Source organism: Pseudonaja textilis, chromosome 1 (genome assembly GCF_049901715.1).
Source record: "Pseudonaja textilis isolate UNSWEBS1 chromosome 1, rPseTex1.2, whole genome shotgun sequence".
Taxonomy (NCBI): Eukaryota; Metazoa; Chordata; class Lepidosauria; order Squamata; family Elapidae; genus Pseudonaja; species Pseudonaja textilis.
The window spans coordinates 224,478,756-224,496,828 of NC_141990.1; the positions used below are offsets into that span (position 1 = coordinate 224,478,756).

Genomic DNA, 18,073 nt, shown 5'->3' on the forward strand with positions numbered 1-18,073 from the left:
AGAATTTCAAGGAGATAGCCATATCATTTCTCAGAGCAAAAACATTCTTACCCTGAAGCTCACTATCAGATACACAAACTTGAGTCATCAAATGTCTGGTTTATATGTAAATCCAAGCAGAATTGTCTTTCCCCATAGCACCAACCTCATCTCTCCAGTCTCTGGGTGTTTGAAGGATCCTAGTATCCCTCCCAGTCTCCAGAGAGGCTGTGATACTCTTAGAGTTGAGTGTGTTTTAGACTGCAGCTATTCCTGGATTTGAATAAAAGATTAATTCCATATGAAGAAAATAATGGAGCATACATATAGATGACATCTATACTTCCATGATGTGGACAACATCCAGCCTAGGGCCACATTCAGCTCTGGAAGAAATTCTCTCCAAAATGCGACAAGGCTTTAGAAAATCAGTGAAGACAAAGCCTTCAGGTTCAGTTGAATGGCATTTCTCTGTCTTGTTCAGGTTGCCTTTTTTATTTATTGGCTTATTTTTTAATGATGCGTAGGGTCTTTTTTATTGTTCAGTTTTGTTCTATGAAACTGAAATAGATTGAGTGGCATGGCTTTATAAATATTTGACTGAAATAAAAAGATGGTTTGACTTTGGTTTTATTTTTAACTGTTTCTTCATGATATTCATGCAGCTCAGGGGTGGTATTCAGCAGATTGTGACCAGTTCTGGAGAACCGATAGCAGAAATTTTGAGTAGTTCAGAGAACCGGCAAATACCATCCCAGACTGGCCCCGCCCCCATCTATTCTCTGCCTCTTGAGTCCCAGCTGATTGGCTGGGTCTTCTTTTGTTGCCTTGCACAGGAGAACGAAGCTGGAAAGCAAGTTAGTGGGGTGGGGAGGGAATAGGATTTCACAGTATCCTTCCATGCCAAGCCCACCAAGTCACATCACACCTACCAAGTCATGCCATGCTCACCAAACCACACCCACAGAACCAGTAGTAAAAAAAATGAATCTGACCACTGATACAATTTGTGTATTTTAAAGCATTGCAGGTGATTCAATCACAACTTGCTCACTTTTCTGGGCAGGATTATGATACAATCTATGGAGAGTTCTACATACACCTGGAAGAATGCCTAACAGACCATGGGAAAACAGAGGAAACAGCAAGGCAGTTAAGTGGGGCAACAGGGCTGCTCCTCTGACTGCTCAGCTAGCCTCTGCCCTTCCCCAACCTCCTCCACCACCTCTGGAGCTACAATTCCACTCCCTGTTGGCTGTTCCTCCTCTTCCTCAGAGTCAGTCTCCACCAGGGGCATGAAATAATACTTCATGTGATCCTGATTCTATGCCTCTGTTTATACAACCCAGGATTGTATTAGCTTTTTTGCCTGCTGCTGCACATTGCTGGATCATATTCAAATGATCATCCACTAGGACTCCAGGTACCTCTCATGTTGGCCTGGCCAGTGACCTCTGCTGCTCTGCTCCATTTTCTCTAGCCTTCACTGCATTTTGCAACCTGGCTCCAATCATCTCACCAAGTTGCCTCTGTCCTGGTGTTTGTTACTTGCCTTTTCTCATGCATTCAGCCTTCATTTTTCTTGCTCTCCAACACACACATACAATTGTTTCTCTTGATACACATACACCCAGCAGTAGGTATTATCCCTTTGTAGCTGAAATGCTGGTGTGGTCCAGCTAACCCAACTACTGGAAAACTCAAAAGGGAAAACATCTAAAAGGAGAGGAACAAGAATCTTGCATTGACCTCTGGAAGAGTTTTCTTCAAAATAAAAACAAAAACTAGGTGCAAATCTTTCACAAGCTACAGAAGCTCATTATGTGACTTCAGAGCACACAGGGTCTTTCAGCCCAACCTATCTAACAGAAAGGTATTGAGAACATTTATTTCTATGTTTGGGAAGAAATTAATTACAACACAATGCCCCCCGGTCTAAAAAAATAATAATAATCAGGAAATATAGCCAGTTTGGGGCTGTGGTTATGTTGCTAGCTTAGAAATCTGAGTGCCAGTCCTGCTTTAGTCCTGAAAGCCTGCTGGGTGACTTTTGGCAACTCATTGTCTCTTGCAAATGTCTATGGAGATTCTCAGCCATCCAGGGCACGGTTGTCCCAAAGGTGCTTTTTCCAACTGGACTTTCTGGAAAAAAAAAAAACATTTTGGGGACTCTCATAAGGTACTTGTGGGCAAAAGAGGAGGAATGTATATTCACCACCTTGAATTACTTATGAAGTAATAAAATTAGAATAAAAATCTGATAGATAAATAAAGCTGCTTTAAAAAATGTATTTATTTTGTCAATGCTCTTCTCCAAGAACATCTTAAGGCATCCTTCACCTCCTTGTTTCTCAGACTGTAAATCAAAGGGTTCAGCAGGGGGATAACAATTGTGTAGAAAACAGCCAGAATTTTGTCACTCACGTCCTGGATGGGGGATCCATTGCTTGAATTTGGTCGGAAATGTAAAATAAGGATTGCCCCGTGGAAGATAGTAACTGCAATTAGGTGTGAAGTGCAAGTGGAGAAGGCTTTCAGCCTGCCTGAAACTGAACTGATCCTCACAATGTTGGCCAGAATACATATATATGAAAGAAAAACACTCAGCAAGGTAGTTGCTTCTACAAGTCCAGCCACATAAAAAATGAGAAGTTCATTTAGGTGAGTGTCAGTACAGGAGAGCAATAAAAGGGCTGTGATGTCACAATATATATGATTGATCTCAGACCGACAGAAGGACAATCTGAAAGTGAAAATGGTATGCAGAAGGGAATGCAAAAATCCCAGGAGATAGGAACCTGTCATCAGAAGAAGGCAGACTCTGGGAGACATGAGGACTGGGTACAGCAAAGGTTTGCAGATAGCCACGTATCGGTCATAGGCCATTGCCGCAAGGAGAAAACACTCTGCACTCGCCAAGCCTATGACAAAGTACATCTGCATGGCACATCCAATAAAGGAAATGGATTTTTCATCTTCCAGGAAATTCGCCAATGACTCACAGGCAACCACAGAGGAGAATAATGAATCTATAAAGGACAGATTGCTGAGGAAGAAGTACATTGGAGTGTGGAGTTGGGGGCTGATCCTTATTAGAGCAATCATTCCTATGTTGCCCACCAATGTAGCCATGTAAAAGATCAGGAACACCCAAAAAATGATGACCTTCAGGACAGGCTTGTTGATGAAGCTTACAAAGACAAAATCCTTGACTTTTGTGGTGCTGTTTTCTTCTGTCATTCTCCAGACCTGCAAGGTTAAAAAAAATGGCAGATAAAAAAAGCAATATTTTTTGAATAATTAATATAAGTGGTTCAGGGAATTTGTGGATTCTAAATGTAGGAATGAGCATGGGTTTGAGTTATGTAGAAATGCAAGGAAGTTTATGAAGAATACAGAGTGAATTTTATTCAAAATGTAACTTGCATTCTTCTTGAGTCTTGTTAGAAAACTACATAGAGAAATTCACAGCAAATTGAGATCACTTTTTGAGCTCGCTAAAAATATCCTTCCAATCAGAAACTTAAAACTTTTCTGTCTCACTTTCATGCTACACGATATACTGGGGTATATTTTCTACCTTTCCACCAATCACATTGGCATGCTGGTTCTGGGTAGTGAGCAATAGTGAAAACATGCCAAAGGCATCAGGTTTGCAAAAACTGGAGTAGATGTTGAATTCATTTAGGCTTAGGTAGAAAAAGTATACACCCTTAAGCTAAATATGTGTCTGTGTGCATATTAAAAACAAACAAACAAATTGCCATAGTGGGAAACTGAGATAATTTAATTACTTTTACTTTTCACATTCCATTAATTATTTAGCGGTATGAATATCACTGTTTTTTAAACAAAATGCAAGAAGGAAAGAAGGAAGGAAGGAAGAAATTTAGTCCGTGCAATTATTTGTCTCTGAACCTTTTTCATGTATTTTATAATTCAATCTACATAATCAAGCTATTCATTTTATTTAATAAACACCTGTTTTAATAAGCATTTCAATGCCACTGTAGGGGCTATTAAATATTCATACATAAATATTACCTTTGTAAAGTAATCTTCTCTTTTCTCTCCCCTTCCTAAAATTAATAGAGATGAAACTTTCTACAATGCAAGGGACTAAATGAAATATTGATTTAATCTGAGAAACAGTGTAATCATATTCCAGATAATTAAATACCTGATCATTTTAATGAAAGTGGAGACTTCTGGGATTCCAGTCTGATCTAGGCCACTGTATGCTTTTTATAGAGTATATTAAAAGGAAACCCCTGCACAGTTCATATGAAATCCAAGTTCAGTTTAGCTCTTAACTTCTGGCAGGATCTTTTTTATAGGCAGAATTCCTACTCTGCCATTTTGAATTCACTATAGAGAATCCTGCTTGTTGGATGACTGAGCCACTGGGAAGCATCATCTCTTCTTTCAAAGCTCTTTCTCAGCTTCAGAACAAAGGCTTTTCTTATATAGAAATACCCTAAGCCTCAGCCAATAGGGAGTCAGTATCTCTATTCAGAATATGTATAAAATCGATGGACACAGGGATGAGCAGACTGCCAAGAACCTCAAAGGATGAAATCAGTTCCAGAATTCAAGGTAGGTCCATAGAAGAGGCAAGGCCAATGAGAGAGACAGCCGTCATATCATTACATCATTTCCCAAAGCAAAAAACATTCTTACCCTGAAGCTCCCTATTAAATATATCAGCTGGTATCATAACATGTCTAGTTTATATGCATATCCAAGCAGAGTTGTCTTTCCCCTACAGTGCAAACCTCATTTCTCCAGGCTCTGGGTGCTTGGAGAACATCTTAGCATCTTTCACAGTCTCTAGAGAGGCTGTGATACTCTTCAGTCTCCAATGGGTCTTAGACTACAGCTATTCCTGGGTTGGTTAAGTAATCAGTTCCATGTGAGGAAAGAAAAATTGTGTGTGTGTGTGTGTGTGTGTGTGTGTGTGTGTATGTGAACCCCTGTTATCTTTCAATGATTTGGGTTTTTTTTTTTTTGAAATTTTTATTTTTTTTTGTGTAACACTCAGAATGAGCGGAGTGGCCTTATAAATTCTTGAAACAAAGAAAATTTAAAAATGAAGTTTGTTTGGTTTTACTTTTAACTGCTGCTTCTTGATGTCCATGCAGTTCAGGCCTGGTAAGAAGGTCAGTGTAGATGATTCTATCAAAACTTGTTCAACCTTCTGGGCCGATTGTGGTACAATCTATGGAGAATTCTATATACATCTGGCAGAATGCTGAACAGACCACAGGAACATGGGGAGAAAGCAAGACAGTTAAGTGGGGGGGGGGACAGACAATGGAAAAACGGGAAAAGAAAGAGAATAGAGGGAATAAAGTGGGACAAAGGGGAAAATAAATAAAAAGAAAAAAAAACAATTTACTTCTGTTATATTAAGAAAAAAGTTTAATAATATATTTTATGTGTATTAAATATTTTTAATATATATTATATGTGCTTTATATATAATACTAAATATGATAATATGATCACTACATTTAATAATATATATTAAATACATATATTAAACATTTATACATGTTGTGTTTATATATATATATATATATATGGATCTTTGGTTGTTCGGGTTTTTTCCCGCGTAAGGTTCGAAGTATCTAGGCAACGTTTCGATGAAGTCTCATTCATCATCTTCAGGCTTCTGTCTTTGGCTCTGTGCTTCTCAGAGTGATGTGAGATTGCAGCTGCTTCTTCCTTTTAACTGAGAAATCATCCAGATGCCCTAAGCTTTATGGTCTCCCCAAGATACACAAAGAAGGAACCCCACTCAGACCAATAGTCAGCTCCATAGGCTCACCTCTACAAAACCTGGCCAAATTTCTCGCCAAACAACTACAACCCTATGCAGAATCCATCAACTCACACGTAAGAAACTCATTCCAGTTCATCGAGATCATAAAGAAACAAAACTTACAACCCAGCGACCTACTAGTAAGCTTCGATGTCATATCCCTCTTCACCCAAGTGCCAATAAAAGAAGCCTTGACAGCCATCCAAAACAAATACAACCCCCCCAAGCACATCCTAGATCTGACCAACCACTGTCTATCCAATACATACTTCACCTACAATGGACAAAAATACAAACCAATAGAAGGAGCACCCATGGGATCACCCCTCTCACCTGTCATCGCAAACCTCTACATGGAACACTTTGAAACACAAGCTCTAGAAAAATACGACCACAAACCCAAACTCTGGCTCAGATACGTAGATGACACCTTCATAATCTGGCCACATGGGAAAGAAAAACTGAACAACTTCCTCACACACCTCAACAGCCTACACCCCAAAATACAATTCACCATGGAAACAGAAGCCAACAATCAACTTCCCTTCCTAGATGTCTTGGTATAGAAAAGATCCAATGGCTCCCTAGGACACACCATCTACCAGAAGAAAACACATACAAACCGCTATCTACATGCACTCTCACACCACCACCCAGCACAGATCAATTCCGTGGCGAGACACTCATCTCCAGAACAAAATGCTTAGCCGATGAACAACACCAAAAAACCGAACTACACACTCTCACCAATGTACTAACAGCCAATGGATTCCAAAGAAAGAAGATTACCCACCTAATCCAAAAAGAAACCCCAACCAAAATCCAAGACAGAGAACAAGAAAACGGCAAAGCCCTCCTCCCATATATAAAAGGCACTAGAGACAAAATCAGCAAGATCCTCCAAAAACACAACATTAAAACAGCATTCTGCACAAACAGAAAAATATCCACCATCCTAAGAAACCCCAAAGACAAAATCGAATTAGAAAACCAAGGAGTATCACGAAATCCCCTGCACTGCCTGCCCCACCACATACATTGGACAAACTAACAGAAGAATAAGTGCACGCATTGAAGAACATAAGAACTCAATCAAAAAAGAAGAAACGACCTCTTCCCTGGTCCAACACCTCCAAGCCACAGGACATGAGATTGACTTTAAAAATACCAGAACTATCGCCAAAACCGAACACTTCAACAGCAGAATAATCAGAGAAGCCATAGAGATAGAAAAACGCCCACACAGCATGAACAAACGAGATGACACCTCCCGCCTTCCAGCCATTTGGAAACCCGCCCTCATGAACAGACGAGTACCTAACATGAAGAATGACACATGAGAGCCACACAAGATGCCACCACCACACTTCCATGTAGAAAACAGACTCACACCCACTCAGAAGATGAGACATGACCACGGACCAGAAGCCGCACTGCAGCTGCATCACTACCCACTTCAAACCCCTCCGAGCCATACATGAAGCAAACCGACACCCACTATGAAGATGCAGCACGACCACGAACTCAAAGCCAAACAGCAAGATCACAGCTCACCAACTCAAATCCCCCAGCAACTAAGACTAACCTGAGCACAACCAAGCCCCCCACCTGAACAGAACACGCCTCCAGCCAATCAGAACACGGCCAACCCCCCCAACCAATCAGAACACAGCCAAACCCCCTACCAATGAGAACACACCCCCACCCAATCAGAACACAGCCAAGCCCCCACCCAATCAAGTCCCACCCCCACTAGCAGTTAAAAGGAAGAAGCAGCTGCAATCTCACATCACTCTGAGAAGCACAGAGCCGAAGACAGAAGCCTGAAGATGATGAATGAGACTTCATCGAAACGTTGCCTAGATACTTCGAACCTTAAGCGGAAAAAACCCAAACAACCAAAGATCCACATACAAATACCCGAGAACCTCAGAATATATATATATATATATATATATATATATATATATATATATATATATATATATATATGTTGTTTTCTTAAGTTTTTGTGGGTGCTTACATGTATGGCATTCAGCTTTGTTGGGTATTTTCTACGTGATTATAGTTGTGCTTTTAAAGTTGTAGCGACGTTTCAGCAGAATCTCATCTGCCATCATCAGGCTTCAGGCTTCAGGCTTCAGGCTTCAGCCTGATGATGGCAGATGAGATTCTACTGAAACGTCGCTACAACTTTAAAAGCACAACTACAATCACGTGGGAAAATACCTGAACAAAGCTGAATGCCATACATATATAAAAGTTTTATATACACTGCTCAAAAAATAAAGGGAACACAAAAATAAGACATCCTAGATCTGAATTAATGAAATATTCTTATTAAATACTTTGTTCATTACATAGTTGAATGTGCTGACAACAAAATCACACAAAAATTATCAATGGAAATCAAATTTAGCAACCCATGGAGGTCTGGATTTGGAATTACACTCAAAATTAAAGTGGAAAGAAACACTACAGGCTGACCCAACTTTGATGTAATGTCCTTAAAACAAGTCAAAATGAGGCTCAGTAGTGTGTGTGACCTCCACGTACCTGTATGACCTCCCTACAACACCTGCACATGCTCCTGATGAGGTGGCAGATGGTCTCCTGAGGGATCTCCTCCCACACCTGGACTAAAGCATCCCCCAACTCCTGGACAGTCTGTGGTGCAACATGGTGTTGGTGAATGGAGCGAGACATGATGTCCCAGATGTGCTCAATTGGATTCAGGTCTGGGGAACGGGCGGGCCAGTCCATAGCATCAATGTCCATTTGTCTTGCAGGAATTGCTGACACACTCCAGCCACATGAGGTCTAGCATTGTCATGCATTAGGAGGAACCCAGGGCCAACTGCACCAGCATATGGTTTCACAAGGGGTCTGAGGATCTCATCTCGGTACCTAATGGCAGTCAGGCTACCTCTGGCGAACACATGGAGGGTTGTGCAGCCCCCTAAAGAAATGCCACCCCACACCATTACTGACCCTCTGCCAAACTGGTCATGCTGGAGGATGTTGCAGGCAGCAGAATGTTCTCCACGGTGTCTCCAGACCCTGTCACGTCTGTCACATGTGCTCACTGTGAACCTGCTTTCATCTGTGAAGAGCACAAGGTGCCAGTCGCGAATTGTAGTTGTGCTTTTAAAGTTGTAGCAACGTTTCGGCAGAATCTCATCTGCCATCATCAGGCTTCTGTATAGTGTTCATCCAGATGACCTGAAAGCATGAATAGAAGAGATGACTCCATCAGATTTTCAATTATTTGGAAGCCTGCACTCTCAAACAAAAAAATATCCACACCACAAGCCAGGCAAACACCTGGACACAAACAGACTCCCCCTGATACCTCCAGCTCAAACACACCTCAACGAGGCACCCAGATGAAACCTAGCTTCCTAATAAATGATAGCCGTCTGTTTACTCGGAGCCAAGCCGCACTAATAAGCCTCCAATACAGGAAGCACAATGTTGCCAGCCAATCAAGACAAAACAAGCTACAAAACGGACAGAAGATATTAGAAACACCAATCAAGCAGAACACAGCAAACTCCAAGACCAATAAACACAGACCAAGACTCCCAACCAATCAGGATGAAGAAAAAACCATTCTGGTACAGCGTAGGCTAGCCCCAAATTTAAAACAGAAACGGCTGTGAAAGTCTGACTCACAGACTAACACTATACAGAAGCCTGATGATGGCAGATGAGATTCTGCCGAAACGTTGCTACAACTTTAAAAGCACAACTATAATGACGTGGGAAAATACCCGAACAAAGCTGAATACCATACATGTAAGTACCCGCGAAAACTTAAGAAAACACACACACACACACACATATATATACCTACCCACCCACCTACCTACCTACCTACCTACCTACCTAATACATACATACATATAATAAGATACACACACACACACACACACACACACACACACATAGGTCATGACTTATGACCATTTTTCACACTTATAATCAGTGGAGCATCTGGTCATGTGATCAAAATTCAGACTCACTGACACATTTACAATGGTTGCAGTGTACTAAGGTCATGTAATCAGGATTTACAAACTTCTGACAAGCAAAGTCAATGAGAAAGCCAGAGTCACTTAACAACCGTATTACTAACTTAACAACTGCAGTGATTCACTTAGCAACTATGAGAAAAAATGTCATAAAATGAGGCAAAAATCACTTAAGAAATGTCTCACTTAGCAACATAAATTTTGGGCTCAATTGTGGTTGTAAGCCAAGAACTACCTGTATATATAATGGGAAATAAGCCTGCTACAGAAAAATTCTTAAGTCCACTGGGGAAGCAACAGAAAGAGACTGAGTAACTAAATTGAATTTACCCCAGTTATGAGATGAGTTGGAGAATTGCTCTGCTAGATTGCCAAGAATTCATTGCACAACCTGACATCAATGATGATCTTCCCCGGAATTCAAACGGTTCACACTTCCTGCCTTTTCCAGCTTTACAGGGCATCACAATAGCTACTTCACATACACCCACCAGAGTGTGTTCTTCCTTTATAGCTGGAGTGCTGGTGTGGTCCAGCTAATCCAGCTACTGGAAAATCCATAGGGAAACCAAGTAAAAGGAGAGGAAGGAGAGCCTTGTACTGACACCTAGAAGACTCTCCTACCCATAAGACACAGATACAAATTTGCCATGAGCCCTGGGAACTCATTGTTTGATTTTAGGACAGTCTGGATTTTTCAGCCTAACTTACCTTACAGAAAATTATTGAGGAAAATACTTTCCTGACAGCATGGAACTACTTGAGTACACAGTTCTACTCTTCTAAGTCAGCATTAGAGAGATTCTCCAAAAAGCACCCAGGGAAGTAAATAGGGTTGTCCTATGAACAGCTGCTGGACAATTTCTAAGCTGGAAGATCAGATCAATTCAATGGGTGTGTATTTATGTATCTTTTCTTTGTTTGATTCTGGATCCATGTGATAAGGAGAAATGGGCTAGGTTGTGAAAGTTATCTCAATGTGACCGCTTCATAGACCTAGGAAGATAGCACATCTATCTAGAGCTTAAGGAAACAAGAAGAGGTTGTGTTCAGTTCCTTAAGTACAGTAATCTAATGGTGCAAATACTGCAAATTCAAGTCAATAGAGGACACCCCGGCATGTCTCTTCAATCAGAAATTTTGGCTTTGATAGCTGAACCTAGTATTATGGTTATGCAAACCCAAAGAGTTTCAATTTGGGCCATAGGGAGAAAATAATCAAGTAAGAAACTAAATCAGATTTTCTCCTTATTGGTTGGATGGTAAATGAGAAACAAGGCCTCATTTACACGCTCATAGTTTACCCAGCCCCATCATGACAAAACAACCAAGTACTGACACCAGAGAACACCAACAAGGATATCTCTGTCACTTTATTTGGAATTAGGTGGGTAAAAACCCAGGATGAAAAATATATTTTGATTTCCCCCTTTCTAAAATTTATTCCTAGGAAATATACAAGCACATGTGTCACATGGAATGGAAATGCATGGAGAATGTTAGAGGATCCATCAACTGATTTCACAGCTCAGGGTGAAGATGTGCATAGATTGATTTATTCATTTGACTTTTAAGGCTTCCTGCTCATCATATGATGGTGGACAACTAATATAGGACTAAAACTATAAAAACAACCAGTTCATAAAAATCATTTTTATTTTGTATCAGACAATCAGACAATTAAATCTGAAACACTCATAAGCATTGTGGCACATTTATTAGCATGCAATATTGCAAGTTGACTTTGCCCACTGTCACAAATTTGATCCTGACTGGCTCAAGGTTGACTCAGCCTTCCATCCTTCTAAAGTTGGTTAAATGAGGATCCAAATTGTTGGTGACAATATGCTGACTCTGTAAGCTGTTCAGGGAGTGCTACTGTATAAAGCACTGTGAAGTGGTATATAAGTCTAGGTGCTATTGCTAAACATGATGCCATGATTTCTTGGCCTTGTGCCTAGAGAGAAAAGACGTCTTCACTTTGTCATTAAGTATACAAAAAGAATAGTTGAGAATGCAATAAAGTATATTAAATCTTTTATAGCAAAGAACATTCTGCTTTTATATTTCAGAGAAATTATTTACAGATTTGTTACAATACCATGGGCCCTCTAAATTAGGAAAGCTGTTGCCTTTTTAAAACAAAAAATATCTAATTATTGTGACCCAGACTCTTCTCCAAGAACTTCTGAAGGCATCCTTGACCTCTTTGTTTCTCAGGCTATAAATCAAAGGGTTCAGTAAGGGGATAACGATTGTGTAGAAAACAGCAAGAATTTTGTCACTCATATCTTGATGGGGTGATCTGTTGCTAGATTTTGGTTGGAAGTGTAAAATAAGGATTGCCCCATGGAAGATGGTGACCACGGTGAGGTGTGAAGTGCAAGTGGAGAAAGCTTTCAGCCTGCCTGCGGCAGAGTGAATCCCTATTACAATGTTTGTGAGAATGTACATATAAGAAACTGTTACACTCAAGATGGTGATTATTTCCACAAGCCCAGCCACATAAAAGATCAGAAGTTCATTGATGTAAGTATCAGAACAGGAAAGTGATAAAAGTGCAGTGATGTCACAGAAAAAATGATTGATAACTGAACCACAAAATGAGAGTTGGAAAGTAAAAATAGTATGTATAAGGGAATGTAAAAGACCAAGAACATAGGAACCTGCCACCAGAAGAATACAGGCCTTGGAAGACATGAGGACAGGATACAACAGGGGTTTGCAGATTGCTACATACCGGTCATAAGCCATTGCAGCAAGGAGAAAGCACTCTGCACTCCCCAAACCTATAAAAAAATACATCTGTATTGCACATTCGGTATAGGAAATTGAGTTTTTATCGGCCAAAAAATTTGCTAACATCTTTGGAGCAAACACAGAAGAGAAGCATGCATCCAGAATGGATAAGCTGCTGAGAAAGAAATACATAGGGGTATGGAGACAGGCACTGTTTCCTATTAAAGCAACCATTCCTAGATTTTCAATCAAAGTAGTTACATAAATGAGAAAGAATATTAAAAAGAGGACAATCTGCATTTTAGGACTGCTTGTTAATCCTACTAATATGAAGTCCTTGACAGCCGTGGTTTTGTTTCCTTCAAGCATCACATCCAGATTTTTGTTCCCCATATCTGCAAAATTCCAAAGTATAGATAAGGAAAAAACAATGTTTGTTTTTGCACAACATAAAACAAATGTATGGAGTTTATTACCGTCAGTCAGTAAAGATAATTAAATAAGGTGATAAAAATCTTTTGGCAATAAATCTGGGTTCCAAATGAATAACTATGTCAGTTTATTGCCTGCAGGCAGCAAAACCAATAAGTAATTTTGAATTGGCTTAAGAATTTAACAATTAACAATTAATCTATAACCTGATATACTTCAGAATTGAATCCTACTGAAGCAAATTTATATTATATGGTTGCATAAATATACATGATTATTGGTTAATGCTTAAAAAGTATCTTGGACTACCATTCGCATGATGTTATCCCTTAAGTATATGATGCCATTTAATACAAAGCCAACCCTAATACAACTTTAACTATAGTTCTAGAAAGAGAAGTAAAATTAAGACAATTTTAGTTTAACACATGGCCATTAAATTAACAGAATTTGCAGCCATATATTTATTTTACTCATTTTCATAATTTTCTGAATAGGGAACTAAATGTGTTCAGATTCATTTCTGAGCAAAAGGTAATAGTTGGCAATTTAAAAGGCCAGAAATAAGCCTGAAACACATGATCATTTATATATGCATGCACACACATTTTTCAAATTATTAGAATTTCTTTAAATTTCTAAAATGTAAGCAAAAGTCACCAGTAAATAAAGACATCCAGGTAGATACGATCTTCTCTCATTGAACAATTACAATTTTCTCAGTTTAAAATAATGGCAGATTTTGCACAAAATAAAATCTGTCATAGGTAAAATACAATCAGCTCACCCCTTTTGTTTGCCTAATGCACATTTTCTTGGGACCAGAAATACACCTACATGCAATACCTATGTTAGGTTTCTGCATTCCCACCCCCTTCCTCTTCCAAATACCTTCTGTTTTTTGTTTTAAATTAGTTACACCATTGCAGTGCCGGTGACCTACAGCGTAGGTCCAGCTTTTGTTTTTAGAACTAAATAAGAAGGATAAGAAAACAAGACTTTGTATAAAATTCAGAACTTTTCTTGCTCCATCTCCATGCTTGATAGCTACTCAAAACCTGTGCTGGATTGAAAACAGAATTAAAAACAAGGGGGAAAGGGAAGAACATTGACTGGAAATGAAAAGGGGAGAAAATGGGTATCTTAAACCAAGTAGTTCTGGGAAAAACCAATGGAATTGGATTGTACATAGTCTAATTAATCATCTTAAACCCCTGTATCATACAGTAATAAAACAGGTTGCTGTTTTTAGACTCTCTGTATAATAGTTATATAAAGTTGTTCTATCCCTTTAAGTTCCAAAGGTGCTTTTTCAAGTGGCAACTGGAAAAAAGCACCTTTGAGACAGCTATGACCTGGATGACTGAGAGTCTCCATATAGATATCCCTTTAAGTAATTTATTTCTGGTAAAAGTTGAAATGAACAAAACTAACACAGTATAAAGCGAATATTTACTTACCTTGGAAACAGTCTTTGCAGAAATTTAATATAATTCACAGTTGGAGTAAGAAGGAAGAAACACTTAATTCTCTTATGTTTTAAAAACTAAAAGGCAGCAGCCTTTTTTCCAGCTGTATAATGGTTTGTTGAATAATAATAATGGCAGTAAAATCATAAGTTTCCGTCAATTTTATTTGCAGAATCTAACACAAGCAATAAATGTATTTTTAATCATCAGTCCCATGATTAATTATATTATTTAATACCAAAAGGACTGCTTTATTTTCTTCATTAACCTGCCTGACCACATGTGGTCCCTAATGCTTCTGCTCAACTGCTCTAACTTCACAGCTGGTTTCTAATTTTCAAACCCTGCTTTTTTGCAATTCTTAGCATAAACAGAAATTGTTTGCTGATCTGAATTTGTGCGATATGTCCTTGCATAAGTCTCTGAAGCAACTTAGTTTGGCTGTTCTTGGAGAAGTTAAAAAGAATTTAATTTATTCCCTTCTGAATTTTTAAACCATTCTGAGGTCCCCTACAAAGTTTGTATCCCAGCAGAATAAAAATGGGACAGTTATTTAGTTCATGATTTCTTTCCTACATTACCTCCAAGTGGCAACATAGTTTTCATACAGTCATAAATTTTACACACCTATGATTTATGCATCTCCTATTTCAGAGGTGCATGGTCTGCCTTCTTCATAAATGTATGTCAAAATGCACCTAAACGTTATCTTTTTTTATCTGTTTCTTTTTTTATTTGGTTTTAGAAAATGGTTTTTCTTTTTTATTTGACTTCCCTGCATAGTTAGATATTTTGGAATAATAAGTATAACAGGACTCCAAGCATAAAATGTTTATATATTAATGATATTGGTTTACATATATATGAGAAATCTCTCTTATTAATCTTATTTCAGTATAAATTTGGGATCCCACCTGCTTACTGGAAACATTGAAGTAAATTAGATTTTTATGACAGAAAAAGGCTAGAAAAGTATAAGGACTTTTACCCTCTTTGGAGGGATATTAAACAGGACCTACAAAGATGGGACAAATTGCACCTATCACTATTGGGCATAATTTATGCAATTAAGATGAACATTTTACCAAAGATGCTTTTTAAAATTCCAGACATTATCAATACACACAACCGATAATCCATTTAAGGAACGGCAGAAGAATATTGCCAAGTTTATATGGCAAGGGAAAAAAACCAAGAATTAGATACAAGCTATTGTAAGATGCTAAGGAAAGAGTGGGTTTGGGTTTACCAGACTTGAATTTGTATTTTGATGCATGCTTCCTGGTCTGGTTAAAAGAGTGAGTGAACCTCCAGAACAAGATATTACTTGAATTAGATGGCCATGAATTAAGATTTGAATGGTACGGTTATCTATGGTATGATAAAACTAAAGTTAATGTTGATTTTAATAATCATTTTGCTAGATATGCCATACTAAGAGTTTGGAATAAATATAAAATAAGATTCTCTATGAAGTTCCCTCTTTGGGTGTCACCCCAGGAAGCTTTTTTTAGAAAAGAAATGGTGGCGAAGCCAGACTGGCGGACCTATGTTAAAATACTATCTTTCAACTCTGGTGACCCTACACTAAAATCGAAAAAAAAACTTGAATCAGAAGGTTATGTTTGCCATTGGTTTACATATCAACAACTGAAAGAAAGATTAAAGAGTTGATTTTGTTAAGAATGAATTGGAAATCTTACTATGTGATGAACATATTACTGCTACGATTTATGAAATGTTATTGAAATTGAATTTGGAACATGAACATGTAAAACATTGTATGATTCGGTGGGCAAGGAATCTTGACTATAATGTGATGCTTGAACAATGGAAAAATGTGTGGATGAAGGGTTTAAAATTTACACTAAACTATAATTTAAAAGAAAAATTTGATAAGATGATGTATTGCTGATATTTAACACTATCATAGAAGTACCAATTTCTTTGTTTCAAATAAATCATTATATTCTGCAAATTATCAGCACTACATTATCTCTTATAATATTAAGAAACACTCTAGTCTACCATACCAGCACAATGTCCCCCATTTTGATGTGGTACTGGCATGTTACTGTGTTTCATTCTGAGCAATGCCATTGTAGTATAGGAACAGGTAAGACTGAATATTTCATTTCTATGGGTTACATAAACCATTGTGGTATAATAATTAGGTGTTGGACGATCTGTGGAGGTTGAGATTCAAGTCTATCTCCCTCTCCCTCTCTCTCCACCCTCTCCCTCCCTCCCTCCTTCTCCCCCCTCTCCCCAATCAACCTCATAGCATTGTGGTTATATGGAAAAAATGGAAGGGGATGTGCTGTGTATGCTACCTTCAGCCCTTGGGTTGTGTATCTACTAATCAATCATATCTGTTTTGAAAGCAATCTAAAATGATAACTTCTTAGCAAAACCCTCCTTACCATGTTAGTTAGGGACATTTGATTCAAAAACTTATGGATGTTCAGAAATGTATATTAAATTTGAATGTGGTTGGGTCACATTAAGTATGGTTTTATTGACTAATTCCACCCCCAAAAAAGTTTCAGGTAATATAAAAGTGGGATTTTGTATTTCCACTTTTACTCTCTGTCACTGAGGAATGCAAAATATGAATAAGAGAACATTAAATACTTAAAGAGAATTCTAAATTTTATCAGGGAGGAGATAGCAGCAGTAGAGTTAGAAAAGGTGGCTTAAATTTTTTAAGAATGTTGCAGAACCCATTGATAAGAAATACATGTGTGGCTCCTAGTTCATTCAAATGCCATGGTACCAGCAAAGGAGGGGAAAAAAACTCCAGAGAAGTTCCTGAGACAGGAAGTCTAGTCCTGCCAAGAATGTAATAAGGAAAGGCAGTTTCTGTAAGCAACACCAGAATGTTTCCTTCCTTCCTTCCTTACAGGATTAGACCAGTAATTTCTTCTAACAACCAGTTATCTGAACTGCTTAGAACGTTAACTGGTTCTAGTGAATAGGTGCGAACTGGTAGAATCCCATCCCTGATACCAGATCTTAGTAACAATTCCCATGACTGCACAAAGTAAAGGAAACTATGGGCGAGCTGGCTTACATCTATTCCTTGGGGGTTCAAACCTGCATCCACAAGAAAGCAAATTGATATTTTGCTTCAACAAATGAAACAAATGATATTGCATAATATTTGTACAGAGAAAAAAAATAGTTTATCCCCTAATGTTATATCCTGAAATTATATTTCTCAAAAATGTATGAATAGGACTTTGAAGGCAATAAAAGATTTTATTATCCAGCTGCTCACTCAGATACTTAAATATATATTTAGAGAAGAAAACCATACAAACATTTAGATTTGATATGTATTATTGGCAGGATTACATTATGTCATTTTGTGGCATTATGGAGTTATAAATACTAGCAGATCACCTGTTTAAGGCTTTCTGTGAAAGTAAATATATATCCATAGAAAACTAGAATTTGAAAGAAAAGTTATTCTTGCAGGCTAAGTCTAAATAGTTATCTTATTACCTGGGTTAGAACTCATTCAGTCTCCTGGCTGTGTGCTCAGCCCATACAGAGCCCTATTTCAAACAATTAAATTTGCATATACAATGTAC

The 18,073-nt window shown here is 38.3% G+C and overlaps 1 protein-coding gene and 1 pseudogene across 1 annotated transcript; both read right to left on the reverse strand.

Moving 5' to 3' along the window:
* Positions 1-2,223: 2,223 nt before the first annotated feature.
* On the reverse strand, positions 2,224-3,219 carry LOC113448823 (olfactory receptor 5AR1-like; annotated as a pseudogene).
* An 8,754-nt stretch (positions 3,220-11,973) lies between these two features.
* LOC113448848 (olfactory receptor 5AR1-like) lies at positions 11,974-12,969 on the reverse strand. Its single transcript, XM_026719662.1, has one exon. It carries the CDS (start codon positions 12,967-12,969, stop codon positions 11,974-11,976), a length of 996 nt encoding a protein of 331 aa, XP_026575447.1.
* Positions 12,970-18,073: the final 5,104 nt, after the last annotated feature.

Coding starts and splice junctions, on each gene's coding strand:
- LOC113448848 (XM_026719662.1), bottom strand. CDS start 12,969: ATGGGGAACAAAAATCTGGATGTGATGCTTGAAGGAAACAAAACCACG.